The sequence below is a fragment of the Acanthaster planci genome, linkage group LG02, assembly GCF_054643075.1.
Source record: "Acanthaster planci isolate LZ-2023a linkage group LG02, COTS_SCS, whole genome shotgun sequence".
NCBI lineage: Eukaryota > Metazoa > Echinodermata > Asteroidea > Valvatida > Acanthasteridae > Acanthaster > Acanthaster planci.
The window spans coordinates 7888647-7904713 of NC_141778.1; the positions used below are offsets into that span (position 1 = coordinate 7888647).

At 42.7% G+C, this 16067-nt stretch overlaps 1 protein-coding gene across 8 annotated transcripts in view; it reads left to right on the plus strand.

Annotated features, from left to right (window-relative positions):
• Nucleotides 1-16067, plus strand: part of LOC110979570 (twitchin-like) — a 106111-nt gene that overhangs the window by 53097 nt on the left and 36947 nt on the right. For all 8 annotated transcript variants that reach the window (XM_087131957.1, XM_087131971.1, XM_087131972.1 and 5 more), the window contains 12 exons: nt 273-575; nt 959-1261; nt 1683-1964; nt 3200-3387; nt 4196-4310; nt 4908-5095; nt 6043-6157; nt 6689-6970; nt 7251-7553; nt 9313-9615; nt 10629-10916; nt 13353-13652. In XM_087131957.1, coding sequence (XP_086988083.1) covers nt 273-575; nt 959-1261; nt 1683-1964; nt 3200-3387; nt 4196-4310; nt 4908-5095; nt 6043-6157; nt 6689-6970; nt 7251-7553; nt 9313-9615; nt 10629-10916; nt 13353-13652 — 2970 coding nt within the window. The remainder of the gene's footprint in view (nt 1-272; nt 576-958; nt 1262-1682; nt 1965-3199; nt 3388-4195; nt 4311-4907; nt 5096-6042; nt 6158-6688; nt 6971-7250; nt 7554-9312; nt 9616-10628; nt 10917-13352; nt 13653-16067) is intronic.

The following is a 16067-nucleotide window of genomic DNA, read 5'->3' on the forward strand; positions in this document are numbered from 1 at the left end:
TGTGTTTGTGTAAAATCCTGACGAGGAGGTGGTGTGTGATCCTGTTCCGAGAACAGTGTTCTTGGGTCGTGTTCCCGCCGTTCCAGCGCTAGAACACGAAACCCGTGTCAAGAACGGACCACCTGAACTCGACCTATGTGTCAGCCCCAGGAATCTGTTGCTGAGTAACAGTGCCCTCACTCATTCATGCGCAGAGCCCATGGATTATTGGAAGCCTTGAGAACTACCGGTATCTAATGCCCTTCTCATTGTCTTTCAAACTTTTTTTTCAGAGCCTGCTGATCAGATGGACGCACCTAAGGTCGTGGACACCCACGATGGCAGCATCGAGCTGAAGTGGTCCCCACCTGAATTTGATGGTGGCTGCCCGATCACGGGCTACATTGTTGAGAAGCGGGAGGTTGGATCCCCCAAGTGGTCCAAGGCTACTAAGACCCCAATTAAGGGCACCAGCTACGAGGTGCCGGACTTGATCCAGGGGGGCAACTATGAATTCCGTACCATCGCTGTCAACAAGGCCGGAGAGAGCCAACCGAGCCCCCCCAGCAAGCCTGCGCTGGCACGGGAGCCAATCGGTGAGAAAAAACACAGTTTAAGTTAAACACAGTAAAGTTTAAGCTGCTTCTGAATGGCTGTGGCTGCTTATGTGACCCAATCTATCAAAATAAGTCTTATGTTACCAGAGCTTCTTTTGAGTTTAAGTCCTCCAAATGAATCGCGCCCGATGTGAACCAGTAAGACTGTCAACTTTTTTCACTCATACTCGGTCCATTTTCCTCAGGATGCCAAAATGAATAATAATAAAAAGAAACGGCTAACTTTTGGTTTTTCTAATGCAACTTAAACAAAAGTCTGGAACCTTGCAAGAATGAAAGATTGAAAACCTCCTGAAGTAATGAACTGTCCCGAGCCACACTTCCCACTGTTGCTCAAACCTCTCCCCATCAACCCCCCACAGATCCAGCTCTACCCCCAGGCCAGCCAGTTGTCGAGGACGTGACCAAGGACTCGGTGGGCCTGTCCTGGACCAAGCCCAAGGATGATGGCGGCAGCCCAATCAGGGGCTATTACGTAGAGAAGAAAAACCCGGAGACGGGCGACTGGGAGCGTGTCAACAAGAGGCCCACCAAAGACACCAAGTACAAGGTGCCGGACCTCGTGGAGGGGGAGGAGTACCAGTTTAGGGTGGTGGCTGAGAACGAGGCGGGGCTGAGCGAGCCCAGTGTGGTGTCTCCACCTGTCGTGGCCAAGGATCCTGAAAGTAAGCAGGTTTTCAATCCCTCCCTGATTCTCTCGGTTTTATCTTGAATAATCTGGGACATTCTTCCCACCTCTGTGACTGTAATTACTTTTCCTTCTCTCCTCTGTTCATTGGCAGTTTTAAGTGGGAAAAGGTTACATATGGAAATAACCTGTTCCCTACTTTTACTGCCAGCAGTATTTTAATATGCTCCCAACTCTTGCTTTTTAACTGTGTTTCACTTTAGACCATTTCGAGACCAGTCACGACTAATAGGGTAAACAATGACAAAGGAACACTTCTGCTGCGTGTTTTTTTTAATTGCTTGTGACTTGAAATCAGACTGGAGGTCTTGGGATGGTCTGAAGGGGTCTTGACGACAACACTGCTTGTTAAGAAATAATTTCTTGAAAATCTGTCACCTTACCTCCCTCCTCTTCAGTCCCACCCTCTCTGGACGTCTCCCAGATGAAGGACCTGACAGTCAAGGCCGGCCAGACCATCAAGTTGGCCGTCAGCTTCACTGGTACCCCACCCCCCAAGGCCTCCTGGAGCTTGGATGAAGAGCAGCTGGTGCCCGATGACCGGACCAAGCTGCGCAGCAACCTACAGATGGCCGAGCTGACCACCATGGACGCCCAGCGCAGTGACACGGGAGTCTACATTGTCACGGTGACTAACCCCTTTGGTACCGAGAAGGGCACAGCCAACGTCAACGTTCTCGGTGAGTGGTGACTACAGTCCTCCTCCCTACCTTGCAGCTCGGTCTTTGCAACTGCCCCGTACGTTATACAATTTGACAATTGTTGCTCCAGACGGGGATGCCAATTTTCAGGCAAAAGCCTGATTCCAGGCATTTTCATTTTTTTTTTCTAAAATGACGGACTTATTCCAAACTATAATAAGGTATGTTTGAGCTGCTTTGGCCTGATTCTCAGATTCTGGACAAGAACCCGACTGGCGTCCTTGTGAAGGAGATGAATGTGCAGAAATGCCAATAAAATCTAAGTTCTCGGATTTTCCATCCAGTCAAAAAGTACCATGCAAACTTTTGACTGCACAAAAGTTGGAGCCTGCAAGCTTGTTAAAACACTGTGCTGTCCAAAGTTTTTGAAATGTGGCACTTAAATCCAGAAATGAACTTCTCTGATTTTATTGATATCCAACGTCATGTTGCGCACATATAGCAAATTATGTGCAAATATAATACTCAAACTGGTTTATTCAATACTATTAGTTGTTTCGCTTTCATTAAAATTGTACTTTTGTGTTGAATATGCCTCCTCAATATGCAGCTTGAAAGAGCGTTGAGATTAAAATGTAATTATTAAATCACAGTGGATTTGGAAAAACAATGAAATGAACCAATTCTTGCTTCTTTGAGAGTACTAAACATTGCACTCAAGAGACGCATATTGCGGAGAGCATTCTGTTTAGAAGAGAAAGATTCAGTATTCCATTATGGAAAACTGTGTGGACGTTGTGCAGGAATTTTAGATAAAAATGGAATAAAGAAACTAATTGTCCATATAGTTCTCACACTGATGTGATGGGCAGTGAGAGTGGCCGCACAGGGTGCAGGATATACAAATATTGACTGCTTGGAGTGGAATAGTAAAATTGGCCTCTCAAGGTGATACATAGAGCGTTCTATTTTTGCCACTACTTTGTACCTGCAGTGTGCATGCTTGAATTTGTACACTACTGGTTGTTATGTGTAACTTGTTTTCAGTTGATACTTTGGTTATTACTCATATAGTTCATTTTGCCGTACACGGTAAATGATAGTGAATACCTAGTGACTGGCTCCAGCCAATCAAGATACAGAATCTGTGGGTGAGGTATCAGAATGCTTAGTGTGTCTTTCATTATGTCTATATATGCAATATCCACCAAAGTTTCCAAGTGTTTGACCAATGTGCACATGCTTCCAATTTTCTTTGTTTTATTTGCCCCCAGATAAGCCTGGTCCCCCAAAAGGCCCCATGGAAATCAGCGATGTCACTGCAACCTCAGCTGTGCTGTCTTGGCAGGCACCAGCAGATGATGGCGGCCAGCCAATCACAAACTACGTCATTGAGAAGAGGGACATCAACCGGACCGGTTGGTCCGTTGTCAACGACACCACAAAAGACTTAACCCTCAAGGTATGAAAAAGGTTTACTCTATCAAGTTAAATTTGGAGAGATGGGTTGGACAGTTGTGACCAGGATTTGAATCCCAAGCAGCCAGACATGTGAAGTAAGTATTCAGTCTCTACCTGATGTTCTAGGGTTTTTTCTGGAGCATTCTTCTGAGCCTTTCTCCCACCAGTGTTGTAGTCGAGACCACTTAAAACCTTCACAAGACCACACAGTAATAATAATAATAGCAAGATTTATAGAGTGCCATTCCATCTTGATCATGGCGCTGCGCAACACGTGATAATGAAACTATACTGGAAAAAGACAATACCAGCACAAGACCAATCTGGACCTCCAGTCTGAATTAAGTCACAAGCTATTTGAATGAATTGCAACAAAAGCATTCCTTTGTCATTGCACCCTGTTACTTGTGTCTGGTCTTGTGTCTGGTCTTGTGATGGTCTCGACTGCAACAGTCTTCCACTTTTTAACAAGGAAACTCTTTCTCAAGTGTCTGCAATGAGTTGCCAATGTACATTTCAGTAATCTTTACATGTACTTTAATTACCAGCAAGAAAAAGAAAACTATCCATTTTTACGCTGGTCTTATGAATAGTGGTCCTAAAAGAACTTTTGCAATTAAATTTTGTTTGGAGAAACTTTGGAGTACTTGTGACAATACAGTGTAACAGGAGTTTAAAGGAGTGTTTATAAAATGACATCTACCTAATTCTAGTAGCAGCTGTAATTTGCTTTGTGTTATCCACTGTAAACACATCATAAGCTTGTTTAGTGTGAAATCAAACTGCATTTAATCTTGCATTTTGTTAAGGTCACCAAGCTTCAGGAAAAGACAGAGTACATGTTCCGCGTTGCGGCTGAGACGAGCTTCGGCGTCAGCAAATATCTGGAGGCCCCACACACTGTCCTGGCAAAGAATCCATACGGTAAAATGCCTCAGCCACCTGTAGCCCATAGGTGAAAAGTATCAACAGAAAACTTAAAACCCGTACATGTTTTCCTTGCTCATCACTTTTGTGGTGAGCAGCAGTGGACGTTGGACCGTAGGACATATTAATGGCCCTCCAAAGTATGCAAATATGCTTAGGACAGCAAAATACTGCTTTGCCAAATGAGGTTGCCAAACGAGGTTACTAACCAATGATTGTACTGTCATATGATTGGTTTTCAGCTAACTTTTTGTTCATTACAGAAATGTGCAAAAGAATATTTCTTTGCTTAACAGCTCTGTAAAATAGGAACAAGGTTTTTTCAGATCTTTCCTGATTCCCCCCAACTTTAAGTTTGGAGTATTTGGCTCAGTGAAACAGCATGTGGTGTAAAATGAAGATGGAATTGTAAAGTTTTGGCTACGAGAGAATTCAAACATCGAAAGTTGACAAGTGGTTTTGGCATTGTAGGTGTTGGCTAAGATGGAGACAAAGTCCAAAGTTGGAAAACCTTCTCAAGTCACATTTCACTACATTTTTAGCTGCCCTGATTAGTCACAAGTTTACGGGTTTCCATGTTGTTGCGCTTCACAGATGAGCCCGGTGCACCTGGTGTGCCCGAGGTTGTTGACTATGACAATGACTTTGTGGATCTGGAGTGGGCAGAGCCTGAAAATGATGGAGGGGCAGAAATCGAAGGCTATGTCGTTGAAAAGAAAGAGAAAACCAGCTCTCGCTGGACAGAAGTGACAGACAAGCCGGTCAAAGGCACAGCATTTAAGGTTTGGAAATGCAAAATTGCTGCATGTTAGGAAGTTAACCACTTCCTGCCGGGGACTCCGGAATCGGAGACGTATGCTTTATATGCGTGGCCGGGGTCTCTGAACTCTGAACTCGGACAAAGGAAACAGGACCCTGTAACAAAAGACTGTACTCCGAACAAAAGACCAGGCTGCCGGGCATTATCGACATTTTTCACTCTCAAAAGTAGTGATAATCCTTGTTTTGAAACCGTATACCAGGGTTTGGGGCATTTATAGCGAGCGGATTACCACTAGGGACAAAAGCGCTCCACCATCGCAGCGATGAGCCACACAGCACCGCTGCACGCTAATCTGGCCCCTATTGAAAAGAGGTCAGCAGTGCACTGAGCCAGGTTCGTGAACAAAAGAAAGTTACATAACACCGCACAATCTGGGCTCTTTTTACAAGGCTGCAGGCCTGGCTGAAATACTCGGGCGTCAATGAAGGTCACCTGTCAACTTAGAGTAGTGCCTAAAGATTACTTCGTGCGGCTATACACGTCCGTTAAATGAAATGATGAATTTTTGAAGAATTTTGAAAACGAAAAAAATGATAATTATGCCGGCCCAGCATCATCAACATTGAAAAATGCCCCGGCATGGAGTGGTTAATCCAGCAATCTGTGAAATAAGATCCTTTTTAAATAGTTGTTAGATGATGGAAAGTGCTGCAATAGGTCTCCTATCTCATTTGAAATAAACACTCTCCTGAACACTCATCCCATGAATAGAGTTTGAACAGTTCTGGTTGTAATGAATTGAATCAAATGATACATGCCCTCTTTCTAAACTGTAAGAAAGAGTTCCTTACATGCATCTCTACATCCTTAATACTTTTGAAGTTGGTACGCAAAATTCTGGGCAATTAGAAAATACCTCCGCCTTTTGAACTTGATGAAAGTTTATGGACCTTCTGCTTTCCACAGGTACCCAATCTGATTGAGGGGCGCACCTATGAATTCCGTGTGGCAGCCGTCAACAAGGCCGGCAAGGGCAAACCCAGCCAGGTGTCACAGCCCAAGCTGGTCAAGGCCAAATTCTGTGAGTATCAATTTATGGCCTGTAATAAGGACACCTCAGAATATATGGGCACGGCATTAGAGCTGTCATTTAAAAAAAAGCACAAGCTAATGTTGAAGTGGAGTTCATCACCTGTCCTTGCAAGTCTATCATAAGTCCTCAGACCCTCATTACAGGTTCTCATAATCTCAGCACGGGTCCATACTGGTCCATAATGAGTCCCCATGATCTATTACACAGTTTTTATCTCAAGTCCGTTATTACTCCCCTCCAGCCTTTCACACATCCTCACAAGTTAATTACTAGTCCTCACTACTCCCACACAGTTTTGTTACACTCCATCACGAGTCGTCTACTCTCAAGTCAGTAAGCTTTTAAAATGAGCTGCTGGCAAAGTCATTCCTTTTCTACCATTCATCCTCTAGCGACATCGACGACAGTGTGGTAGGAGTTGAAGCATTACCCAATTATGGTCAAGAATTTAAATTAAGAAGGTTGAAAGGTTTTGCACAGTTCTTTTTGCTTGTGAAATTGTTCGCTCTTTTCCTTAAGCCAAACCTGTTCTGCGCATCGACCGCCTCAAGGACATCAAATTGCGGGCTGGCCAGGAGCTCAAACTCCAAGTGCCCTTTGACGGTAGCCCACCTCCTACCGTCAGCTGGAAGAAGAATGACAGTGCGTTGGAGCCATCTGAGCAGGTTCAGATTGAGAACACTGACGAGCTGACGACACTCAGGGTCAAAGAATCGCAGCGAGATGACACCGGCGAATATGAGTTGACGCTGGCCAACGACTCTGGAACACTCAATGCCAAATGCAACGTCATCATCCTAGGTAGCTTTGAAATAACGAAATTCTAACTATGTGACACTCAGTATGAAAGTTTTCTTGGCTTGGCTGTCAGTTTGCATATCGTTGATTGCTAACTGCAGCCCAACCTTGTGGAGGGACTTATTGTGGAGAATATTGCTCATCAAATTTGTGTGCCAAGTGGACATCAGCTGGGGACCAGTTGCATGCATGACAGTTTGTCTGGAGATCTGTTTTTCCCCAGTGAGATTTCTCTGTGCTAAGCAACTTCATGGTGTTTTCCCCTAAAACTTGGTTTTTGTAGACAAGCCTTCGCCACCGCAGCCGCCGTTTGACATCACTGACATCACCAATGAATCCTGCAAGTTGGCCTGGAACCCGCCAGCAGACGATGGCGGCAGCGAGATAGCCAACTACGTGGTGGAGAAGCGGGAGTCAGATGACGATTACTGGAGCAAGTGTGGCGGATTTGTCAATTTCCCCAACTACACCGCCACTAAGCTGCTGCGTGGGAAGGAGTATGTGTTCCGCGTGTCAGCAGAGAACGCCCACGGTGGGGTGAGCGCTCCATTGGAGTCAGCACCTGTTGTGGCCAAGAACCCATATGGTGAGATGTCGCTTCAGGTGCAAATCCCAAATGCACTTCCACTTCTTGGGAAAAAGGCTGCAGTGTCACAGTTGTCAAAAATGTCAAAAATTGTAACACCAATTCAAGAGAGGTGTGAGAATTCAGCTTTTAGCTGATGTGAGATTTTTGTTTTCCGCGAATTTCATTTTTTTGGTATACCTGGTCTGTACAAAAATATGGGAACTTATTACATTTCAGCTTTTGTTAACTGTTTTCAGCTTTAATTTTAAACAGCCAGTCACACCCCTGCTTTACATTTGGAGAATGGGATCAGAAAATATGCCATTGGACTTCTGTGATGAAAAATGTCAGCAGTGGAGACATTTTCTTGAAATTTGCTGACCTTCCAAGATGACAATAGCAATCGTTGTGGGGTTTAATTTGATATGAAGGGTTTAATAATATTGAACATTAGTTCAGTATGTAACATTTCCTGCAAAACCAGTTACGTCTTGTAACGTTTTGAAAGTAGGTGATCATTTGAATTTTAAAAATAGGCTTTGTGTCAAAATTATACCAATTTTGCACTTGTGATGACAAAGGAAGTGTGATAGTTTTGGTCATGTTTCCATTTCAAGTTCTGCCCAGAAGCAGCTGGTCTTGACAGGATGTGTTGCAAATCTCAAAAAAGGCTGGGGTGTGAAATCTCCGCTTTTCAGCTGATTTCCGCTTTTTTGTTGAATATACCTAATTTCATTTTCCACTCTTTGGCCATCAATGGGCCAGATTTTCCTTGTTTTTCTTCCTTGCGCAAGCGCTGTTTTTCCATTTTTTAAAACTGACTTGATGCAATGGCCAAGCTTAACACTGTATGTAAAATGTACATGGACTTGCGTGTTGTTCGAGTGTGTGTGGACATGATTTGGTGCGGCGCAAGCCTTGTGAATAAACTGCATCCTTGGACCATACGTTCATTCTGCTGTGATTGGCTGCTAATGAAATATCAATTTTCATATATGTGTCAGTTGGACTCATTACAGCCATTCCAGCATGAGCAGAAGTAGTAACAAACAATCTCCACTATAACTTGTGGTAGCACACATTTCACTGTAAATTTGTGGCTTGAAATAAGGTTAGTAAATTTTCACCAAGTTCTTGTGTCATGCATTATCGCACAGTTTTGCATCATTTTGTATGGACTTTCAAACAATTTTTGGACATAAACTTATTGAAATGTCAGTGCAACCTGGATGCACACTTTCCAAAGAGGTTCTGACTTGGATACAGTCTTTGAAGACCGATCCTCAAGTTACAAATCTGCGGAATGGATGTGAATGGAATACACCGTAACTTTAGACGGGCATGCGACACAATCTGCGCGGGGATCGGAAAATCTGAAAGCTTGGACATTTGGTGTGCATTCTTTAAAGAATGAACATTTTGAAAATGTGGTTAGATGAGGTGGGAAAAGGGCCAACTCCCTCTATTTACAATTTTGGTATACCTATTACTAGTTCATTTTAACCTTCAGGAATTTCAGCCAAATATGAACATGATGAAGAACATCTAAAATTAAAATACGCACAGCCTAAATTGCAAGACAATATGGCCAATAGTTGCACCAGGAAGCTGTAAAGCGTACCACAGAGCATCTACATTTCAAAATTTTCCTGGGGCCCTTAAGTGAGCCCCAAACCCCCTATATGCTTCGCACTCACGATTTAAGCTATTTTCAGCTATTTTTTTATGTTCCACTCACATCCCTGAATGATTTCTTGATCCTTCATTCTATTTGTAGATGAACCGGATGCTCCTGGCAAACCCAAGATTGTCAGCTACGACCGTGATCGTGCCGACCTCCAGTGGGCCGAGCCCAAGTCGGACGGTGGTGACGCCATCACTGGCTACATCATTGAGAAGAAGGACCCCAAGTCCAACCGCTGGTCCCGCGTCAACAAGGCACCGGTCCTGGGCACGAAGTTCACCGTCCCTGGCCTGATGGAGGGACGGCAGTACCACTTCCGGGTCATCGCCGAGAACCGGGCTGGCCCTGGCCAGCCCAGCCCTGAGTCGGACATCATGACGGCAAAGCCTGAATTTGGTAAGTGTTGCAGTGTTAATGTTAAAGTGGGCTTTATGTAACAAGTTTATGTGGCATTGAGTTTTGAGACTAGTTTGTGAAAATTGGAGCTCAACACTACAAGGGTCTGATATCATGACAGTAAAGCTGATATTGGTATTAAGGCATGTAAACTTGTATCCCATTCCTTGAAGATTAGTGTAAATCACTTATTATTTTGTAAGATTTGACACTGTTAGAGCTAACAATAGAGTTTAACTGAAATTTTGACATGGATTTAATATACAACAATTTGGTGTTCAAAATGTTTGTGCAGAGATGTGTGTGTGAATTAAGTACATTAATTTGATATGTATAGCTTGGTATTCGGAACATTTTATCTTAAGTCTTGATTCATGCTCAAAATTTTCGAAAAAATTCAAGAATTCCCAATTTTAATAAGTTATTGAGGAGACATTTTGTGTAGCTTTAAGGGGAGTTTGACTTACATGTAGTAGGTTTGTAACTCACGATCAGACAGAGGTTCAAATCCAGCTGCAGGCATTGCATTGTGTACATTGTTGTAGAGACCATCATGGACCATACTCAAGTAACAGAATGAACAATGACAAAGGAAAGCTGTTGTTGCAGTTCATTTGAATAGACCTTTTTCCTGTGATGTCACTATCGTGCTGGACCGCAGTGTGTTGTGATGGTATGAGTGCATAGTGTTGTGATGGTAATCTACTTATTCAAGATAAACTAGTCAAGCATGCAGCATTCACACGTGTGCTTGTACGTGGTTAGAGCTGCCCATAGGAATATATGCGATCACCATGGCCAAGGCAGTCCACACGTGGTGGTATTGTTTACATTTTAGCGCAATCCAGTCACGTGGGTGAAAAAGGGCTGTAGCTCATAGCTTGAGTTCCAACTGGAGGTCTTTTGTGTTGGTCTTGTGATTGCTCTTTTCAGTACCCCTCACTCAAGTAAATTGTCCCACTATACAAATTAGTTTCAGAATGGAACATTTCCTTTCTTTTCCTAAAAAACAGAAAAGCCACGAATTGACTCCAATGCCCTGAGCCTGCGTGACCTCAAGGTGAGGCAAGGTGAGCCCTTTGCCATCAAGGTACCCTTTGTGGCCAGCCCCGCCCCCGAGGCAGTCTGGTACAAAGACAACCGTGAGATCAAGCTGACTGACCGGGTGGCGGTGGACACCAATGAGACCACCTGCACACTGAACAACAAGTCTGCCGAGCGGGGCGACACAGGCACCTACAAGGTCACCCTGGAGAACAGCTCGGGAACCGACTCGGCCTCTCTCAAAGTCACTGTACTCTGTGAGTCCTCTTTCCAGCAGATTTTTAAGTTCTTGTAAACTTTGAACCTGCATAATGAAACTCCCTCCGAAAGTGAGATTTCAGTATCGTGCAGTGTTGTAAGCAAGTCATTTTTTCCCAAGGTCAAGTCAAGTCTCAAGTTAAATTTTACCAAGTTGAGTCAAGTCACAAGTCAATTTTTTCAAGTCAAATTACTTGTTGGGGTAGTTGTTCTTTTCTACCTGTTTAAAGAGGTTTGTTCCGTTATGCTTTTAGATAATATACGTGTCTGGAAAATAAAGAATAAGGCCAAAAGGAAAACAGTCATTCTGCTTCCAATTAAATGGCTCTGAAAAGCAGGGTTGATAGGTCAGATTTTTTTTGCTGATTGAATGGGGTAATCAATTACCGTACATGTTGCGGTATATGCAAATCTCAGCCTGGACTTTTTCCATTTTTCACCACCAAAGCTACTAAAACTCACCGTATAACGTGATAAAAAACTTGCCTTAATCAGTGCAAAATATCCGAAGTCTACAAGTCTTAAGAATAATGGACAATTCACACCACTATGTACAATGCTCGTCAGGTAATCACGACGAGAAACTGATAAATGTCCGTGTCTCGCATGGTACGTGTGTGTAATGCATCTTGAGGGGTGGGCGATAAAGCTCATGCTGCGGCAGGAAATTTTTGGAAACATGCTCGCAAACATACAGAAATACATACTTGTACATAGACAAAACATCAAATGCTGTGAATTTACTTGCACAAATTTTCATGCTACATTGATTTTTTTTTACTTGCTGCTGTAAAGTTGTGTGCGTGTACGTTGTGTGCAGTGCGCTGTTGACCAAGATGTATAGACTGGTTGCCACATTTTCATCATGCCTTCTTTGGCAATGGCATGGCAGGAACCAGTGTAGTATTGCTTCAGTGCATTGAGCATTATTGCCCACATGTTTTCACCACCGCCATGTAGCAAAATGCTAAGGGAACTTGTGAAAATAATGAAAGTTTCTTTTCCAAATATGGGAATGTAAGTAGGTAAACATTTAAATGCAGGTCCTTTGGCTTGGGTAAAGGTTGTTGAGGGGTATCTTGTAGAGACAAGAGAGACAACACTTTTTTCTTATTAAGTTAGTAAAGTTTTGGGAAATTAGTTTCTCTACCTTGCTGATATAAATTTAAGGGTCACGTCAAAAAATTAGGGTCAGTCAGGAACCGGAAGCGGAACTTTGGTTTAATTGCTGTACTGAACAACGAATAATGCAACGTCTATAAATATACATGCCTTGAGATCGCCTTGTGTTTCCAAACCGATTGTGTGCAGACACTCAAAAGCTTGTATAAATTTGTAGCAAACATTTGTCACAAAGTCAGATTTAGTCAAGTCACAAGTCATATTCTTTCAAGTCAAGTCCCAAGTCATTTTTTGTCAAGTCAAGTCTCAAGTCAAGACAATAGTGACTTGAGTCTGACTTGAGTCCAAGTTAGAAACTCGAATCAACAACACTGGTATCATGAACAGGGTTCTCCCACTGACTCACATGATGCAACAAACATCCAGCACAGTGACGACAGGCAAGTCTACAAAGCTTTATTAATGGCAAAAAGTATGAGCTAGCATCCTATGCTGACCATTATTCCATTTAACATGTTTAATAAAGAATTTGCGGCTATTTTACATGAAAACAAGCCTCACTCAAGTGGAGTATGTAACAATGTTGAAGTTGAGCATAAGTATTTTACAAGTTCTTTTTGGTTTTTGTCACAAGGGATATGTACCAGCAAGTCTTGTTATTGTAGCTTATGCATGAGTAACGTGCAGCTTGTATTGAAACATGAGTACTTCTGATCCCCTTGTGAGGACTTAGGAGTACTTGTGAAGCAGTTGTGAGAACTTAAGAAGTATTGCTGAAGTACTCACACTTCTGTAAAACTGCTTATGCCTATTAACAGCATTTAAAAACTTCTATTAAGACTTAAGGCCGGTTCATACTTGCTGCGAAAGTGAACAGAATGGGAACTTGTGACATCAGATCATATATTCGTGCTGCGAATTTGCAAAAATTGAACACATTTCTACAGATTTTGCTGCTAATCTTTTGTGATGTCAACTTTGCTTTGCGTTCACATTCGCCTGTTGTATAAACCGGCTTTTAGGTACAGTGTTCTTGTAACGTTTTAATGAGGACTTGTGGAGCAATTGTGAGAACTTACAAATAAGTGTACAGTACTTGTTAAGAACTAATGAAGTACTTGTGAAGATTTGTGAAGCAGTTGTAAAGTACTAGTACACAATACTGATATGAACATACGACGTCAGTTGGCAGTGTCAGTTAATGTCTCCCATTTCTGTACTTAACAACAACACTAGTACATAAACTGGCCTTTACAGTAGATGTCCGTTGGCACTGCCAGTTGATGTCTGTTTCCCATCCCCTCTGCTTATAGGCCCTCCAACGGCACCCAAAGCCCCTCTAGAGTACTCGGACTTCACGAAAGACTCCCTCAAGCTGACCTGGCAGCCGCCAGAAGAGGATGGCAACAGCGCCATCACAGGCTATGTGGTGGAGCAGCGCGATGCCAACCGCGACAACTGGACAAAGCTGACCAGCTCTGCATCCATTGTGGGCTACACCGCCCGCAACCTGCACACACATAACGACTACGTGTTCCGGGTCTCGGCAGCTAACCAGTACGGCGTTAGCGAGCCATTGGAGGGCCGGCAGGTCAAGGCCAAGTTGCCGTTTGGTAAGTCTGTGGGCTAGGTCCCACCAGCCTATGGCTAGAAGTAACATAAGCATCTATGGAGTAATGACTGCAGCAGCTAGCCTGTGGCTTCCATAGGGCCCATATAATATTCAGCCACAGCCACAACTTTTGGACACAGCTTCAGTTTGTAAAACCTTTGGAGTTAATGTTTTTAAAGCATTGCAATCCATCATAACAATGATCATGATTGTGGGTAATTCCATGAAGTTGGGTAGTGTGACAAAGGAGCTGAGATTTCAAATTCACGTGTGTGTCATTTTTCCCCCAAGTTTTGACACATTATCAACTGTTCCTCATAACTGGTAATACTTTGCAGTAACTTACATGTTGGCGGAAAAGGAAATATTCAGGTGTTACGTATCATGCTGCGGGTTGTGGATGTAATACGGAAACCACACAGTTTCAGCAAAGATTTCTCCAAGTAGTAATGTTATAATGATTCATTTGTTATGTTCTAAATATTGGCAAGTACATGTATCCCAACAAAAATAAAACAAAGAAGGTAATATACCACAAGAATGAATGTCAGGCTAGGTGCATGTATTCATACTGGGACAATTTTCCGGACCAGGCACTTTGTGGTTGAGCTGAGCATTTTCCTGTGTTCTGTCGGCACGGTTGGGTTCAAACGAAGTGCCATCTTTGTGGCCATTTACAGCCGCATAGATGGCAATATTTGTGTTGATCTTTGCCTCGTTTATCCCTGATTATATTAAAAAATGTACTGAAAATATCATGTCGGATTTCACCGAAAACACTGCAATACATTGTGTACACTAGCACAGTTCCTCACAGCGCGGAATCGCTAATTGTTAATCCTGGAGGGATTTGTGGAACTAGGTGCATCAGCAACAAGGCTATGCCATTTTTGACTGGGGGGGGATTCGGGAATACTTGGGCGTGTACCAAATTTTCCTGTTTTTATGTTTAGATAATGATACCATCGTGGAAGTTATGCAAACTGGAGTGATTGCTTAACCATAACTGATAAACATTTTTGGTTTGAAAATGTGCTCAAAACCTGTTTATGTATGAGTTTAAGGTATGACTCCTCCAAGGGGATTGCTGTACCACCCCTATTATTACATGATGGTAACGGTCATTGCAATAACAAGATAGGAACCGTCAGAGTCTTTTCCGATTAAATGTAAATTGTCAATAATAAAAATTTACCGAGCATGAGCACACTACACGTCTCATAAATTTTAAGGATTCATTCTGTCTACGATCTTGTACTTTGAAATCAATGTTACCGGTCTCTAATGGCTGAATTTACTTCCAACAAACTTAGGGTGGACGTGACTGCGTTGCATACATAACAAGAGTAAGCAATATACGTAACATACGTGACATACATATACATAAGCAAGAGCTGTTGAAGCATGGAAGAATCCATTTCCAATGAGGGGCGCACACTTCCGCTTAACAGAACACCAAGGGTTGTGGACGCAACAGAATGGTTGCAGAAACCACGCTCAGCATTCTGGCAAGAACAAATTATTTCTATAGAACTAAAATACAGCAGTGAACGCCGAGTTGAGAAAAAGTACATCTGGGTTGTAGTTTTCATACTGTGGTGATGTAGTTAGCAATTATTTTCCAGGTTCAAAAAACGAACTCCTGTTTCGGATGTAACGCGACTATGTGTGTATGGAAACCACATGTTACGTCCGTATCCTCAAACAAAATAGGGGCTCACTTATGAAGGAGGGGTAGTTAACATAAACTATACAGTGAACTGAAATGACCCATATACCACATGATTAGATATACAGGTCGGATTAAAAAAAAAGGAAACTGAGATATTATTGCTTATAGTTGAAGTAGGGCTCATGTGAATAAACGGGAGGTATCATCTGTTACGTTTGAATCTCTTCCTTAAAATGACACCTTGATCATATCGATATGTTCACGGTTGACTGAGCAGTGACCAACTCTGTGAAAGGGTCCTTTTAAGGAATTGCGCCACTTTCTTCACTGGCATTCAGTGGCCTTAACCATAACATTATACTTTCAAATTAATTTGGGTGAGGAAACCTTGCAGTGAAGTTAATAAGCGGGTGAGATGAGACGTGCAGTAAATTTAACAGGTGGAGGACGAGAACTTAGAAGTAAAATGAATGAAGCGACCCGCCAAGGAGGATGCCCCAGATCCAAACCCTTCCAATTTCTAATCAGGCCCTTTAAGGAATGTACTCATCGCACTGCTTATGTACTGCTTCATTTGTTTGCTTTATTCAAGGAATAAAAAAAAAAGAAACCTTCAATACACTCACAGGAGGAAGACTAAAGATCAATTATGCCCTTCATAAATAAATAACCAAACAAAATAATACAATTTATATATTAGGTGATGGCACAAATAACGATATGTGACATTTTCAGTATACACAG